We start from the raw sequence: 3,638 nt of genomic DNA, 5'->3' as shown, positions 1-3,638 counted from the left end.
CAGCAGAAGCCTGGTCTCTGTCAGTGCCCTGGGCCCTGGCAGGAGTGGGGGAGGGGGGAAGACAATTCAGGACCCTCCCCTTACATGAGACCTCCCCCCTTAGCTGGGGGAGCTCAGGGCCCACAGAACTGCTTGAGTGGTACACCTGCCCCCTGACGTGTGGGGGAGGTGGGTGATTCGGCCTCTGGGCTGCCTTGGGGGCTACCTCCTGGCCTCACCTCACTTCATGGCAAGGAGTCTGGGGATAAGAGACACACCCACACCAGGGGTCACTTACTGCCCACCCCGTGGGGACTGAGGGTTTGAGATCCAGTCATCCACGCAGGTGCACTGCCCTGACTGGAGGTTCCTGGTGCTTACACAACCCTCCCTGCCCCCTTCAACAACAGCCGTGGATGTGAGCGGCTGGGGTGTGTGTGTGTGTGTGTGTATGTGTGTACCCCCAAATCACAGGGCTGTACACGCTTCCTGCTTTGCTTGTACTTCGTGGGAAGCAACTCCTCCCCGCTCCATCACCTGGGTGCTTTAAGGCTCCTTGTGACACTTTTTCTTTGCTTTGGCGCAGTACTTGCAGTGTACCAAGTTCAGTCCTGCGGCTTCTTACCACAGCCCTGCGCTGTCTTACAGAATTAGACACGATCGCTCAGAGAGGTTCCACGACCCGCCCAAGGCCGCCCCTGCGGGACCCCAGCTCGCTTCCTCTCTGTTGAGCCCCTGCCCTGTCTTGGCAGGCCCCGGGAGCCATGTCCCTCCTCGCGTGGCTGCGGTGGAGCGAGGCCCCGCCCCGGCTGTCGGCCCGGAGCCCGGCGGAGATGGTGCTGGAGACGCTCATGATGGAGCTGGCGGGGCAGATGCGCGAGGCCGAGAGGCAGCAGCGCGAGCGCAGCCACACGGAGCGCAAGATCTGCACGGGCGTGGACTACAGTTGGCTGGCCAGCGCGCCGCGGCCCTCCTACGACCTCAGCCCCGGTGAGCGGCTGCAGCTGGAGGACGTCTGCTCCAAGATCCACCCGTCCTACTGCGGGCCTGCCATCCTCAGGTGAGCCGCGGCCCGCAGTCAGGGCGGCTGGAGCCGGGGCGTGGGAGGTGCAAGGCAGGCGGAGGAATCTGAAAGTGACTGTGGATCCAGGACTGCGGTTCAGAGAGAGGCTGGAGGCGGCGCCAGGAAGCACGTTAGTTGGTTTGTTTGTTTGTTTGTTTGTTTGAAAGGTAGAGTTACATAGAGAGGGAGAGAGAGAGGTCTTCCATCTGCTGGTTCATTCCCCAAACGGTCGCAGCCACCGGAGCTGCGCCCATCTGGAGCCAGGAGCTTCCTCTGGGTCTCCCATGTGGGTGCAGGGGCCCAGGGCTTGGAGCATCTTCTGCTGCTTTCCCCGGCCACAGCAGAGAGCTGGATCGGAAGTGGAGCTGCTGGGACTCGAACCAGCGCCCATATGGGATGCCAGCACTGCAGGCACAGGCTCAACCCACTATGCCTGGCGAGTGAGTTCTGGCACCAGAGAACTCCATGCTGTTCATTCTCCCCACATAGGTTGTTCTTACCCTGGAATTTAAAAAAGATTTATTTATTTGAAAGACAGATCTACAGAGAGAGGGGGGGCACACACACACACATACACGCACACCTTCCATCTGCTGGTTTACTCCCCAGGTGGTTGCAACAGGCTGAAGCCAGGGGCCAGCAGCTCTATCCAGTCTTCCCCATGGGCGGCAGAGACCCAAGTACTTGGGCCATCACCTGTTGCCTTCCCAGGCGCAGTATTGGGAATGCTGGATTAGAGGCGGATCAGCTGGGAGTCCAACCCATCGCAGGCGGCAGCTTAGCCCTCTGTGCCACAGTGCCCCACTCTGGGTGTTAACATGGTGGCTTCTCCTCCGGTTCATCCTCAACATTACCTTTTTAGAGAGGTTTTCCCAGACGGTCCCCCCAAAATCGGTTTAGTTTTCTTGTTTCACACTCACCTGCTGGAGGTGTGAGTGTGGACGGTTCCAAGCCCCAAGGCACTGAGCATTTACACCTGGGGTACAGCTGGGCTCTTGAACTTGAACGTGACCTTACTGGAGCCGTGGCCCCTGGGGCCCTGTCGCACTAGGATCGGTGCTGAAGTCAAGGAGGCACCCAGTTCCCAAACCACTTAGGTTCTTTATGTGCACCCCTCTCTGTAAAGGGGCTCAAGTGCATGAGAGAGCACTAAAGCGCCCATCCTTTTAGTCTCCCCAAACCTTGTCCCTCCCACCCCTTGGCCACAGCCTGTGCCCATCATGCATCACGAGCCTTTCTCCTTGAACCTCCCCTGACAGCCCCTGCCCTTCTCCAGCCCCATCTGAGCTTCTTTGGGCTTTTGATCTTCTTGCTGCCCCTTTGTCTGAGAATTGTACCCTCCCCCATGTTTCTGTATTCCTTGGAAACCTCCCAGAACCCTGGCAGCCTGGGGTGGGGTCCTAGGGTGCTGGGGCGGTAGTCTCAGTGGCCAGCCAGGCCTGCTAGGTGGGCGGGCAGGCTGGGCACAGGCTGTAACCGCCCAGGCACACTTCCTGCCATGCTGTCTCAAACAGGCCAGCTAATCTCTGAGCCCCCAACACAGACATTCTAGGAAGGGGAAACAGCTTGGGGGCACCCAGGAGAACCCGGGGCACGCGGGAACACACTGATTCTTCCCGGCCAGAGAGGGAACCATTCTGCAGGGCCAAACATCTCCCTCACCCCGGAGGTGACAGAGCTGCAGAAGGACGGGAAAGGACAGTGAGTCAGAGGCCACAGGGCCAGTGGGCAGAGAGGGGAGTGTTGGGGAGGGGTAGCCAGAAGGCCTGTCCGGGATCTGGAAGGCTGCCAGGCAGAGCACCGCCTCTTCGGCCTCAGGGAAGCATCAGGAACTCTGCATAGGGGAGCGCATTAGACCTCGCAAAAAGGTAGCTGTGCCTCCAGCTTACAGACAAGAAGCTGAGGCCCAAGGACGCTAAGGCCCATGGAAGCCAGAAGGCGGACCTGGGATTTGATCTCAAGGTCGGCGGCAGCAGAAGCCAGGCGGGGTTGGGGTTGGGGGGATGCCCGGGAGTCCCCTGCAGCTCCACAGCGCCCTCCCCGCCCGCGCAGGTTCCGGCAGCTGCTGGCCGAGCAGGAGCCAGAGGTGCAGGAGGTGGCCCGGCTCTTCCGCGCGGTGCTGCAGGAGGTCCTGGAGAGGATGAAGCAGGAGGAGGAGACCCACAAGCTGACGCGCCAGTGGAGCCTGCGGCCCCGCGGCGGCCTGGCCAGCTTCAAGACCCGCGCGCGCATCGCCCCCTTCGCCAGCGACATCCGCACCATCTCCGAGGACGTGGAGCGCGACGCGCCGCCGCCGCCCCGCACCTGGAGCCTGCCGGAGTTCCGGGCGCCCAAGACCGACTGATCTTCGCCACTCCCCTGCGCAGGAGCTGAGCCGCCTGCAGGAGGGCATGAAGGGCTGGGGGCTGGGTCCCCAAGTCCTGGAGCCTCCCCACCCTCTACCCTGGCGGGGGGACCACAGAGGGGGCTCCACCGATGAGATGGAACAGCCCCGCCCCGCCCCACTCTCTTCCTCTGGACGCTGGGCTCCTCCCTCCCCTGCCCAGATGAGCAGCCCCTGCGGCCTCAATAGAGATTTAAAGTCTTGGCAGGCAGA

The 3,638-nt window shown here is 61.7% G+C and overlaps 1 protein-coding gene across 1 annotated transcript; it reads left to right on the top strand.

The window, feature by feature from the left end:
* Positions 1 to 743: 743 nt before the first annotated feature.
* RD3 (RD3 regulator of GUCY2D) lies at positions 744 to 3,386 on the top strand. The gene is made up of 2 exons (XM_062211526.1): positions 744 to 1,039; positions 3,095 to 3,386. The coding sequence occupies exons 1-2, from the start codon at positions 744 to 746 to the stop codon at positions 3,384 to 3,386; spliced, it is 588 nt and encodes a 195-aa protein (XP_062067510.1).
* The last annotated feature ends 252 nt before the right edge of the window (positions 3,387 to 3,638 follow it).

The sequence above is a fragment of the Lepus europaeus genome, chromosome 14, assembly GCF_033115175.1.
Source record: "Lepus europaeus isolate LE1 chromosome 14, mLepTim1.pri, whole genome shotgun sequence".
NCBI classification, from domain to species: Eukaryota; Metazoa; Chordata; class Mammalia; order Lagomorpha; family Leporidae; genus Lepus; species Lepus europaeus.
Note: the sequence above shows the minus strand (reverse complement) of the source record. Positions and strands in the feature narration are given on the sequence as shown.

What these genes read in the sequence shown, in the direction of transcription:
- RD3 (XM_062211526.1), top strand. Translation starts at nt 744, where the DNA reads ATGTCCCTCCTCGCGTGGCTGCGGTGGAGCGAGGCCCCGCCCCGGCTG. An exon ending in TGCGGGCCTGCCATCCTCAG is followed by an intron (nt 1,040 to 3,094) that starts GTGAGCCGCGGC and finishes CCGCCCGCGCAG; the next exon opens with GTTCCGGCAGCTGCTGGCCG.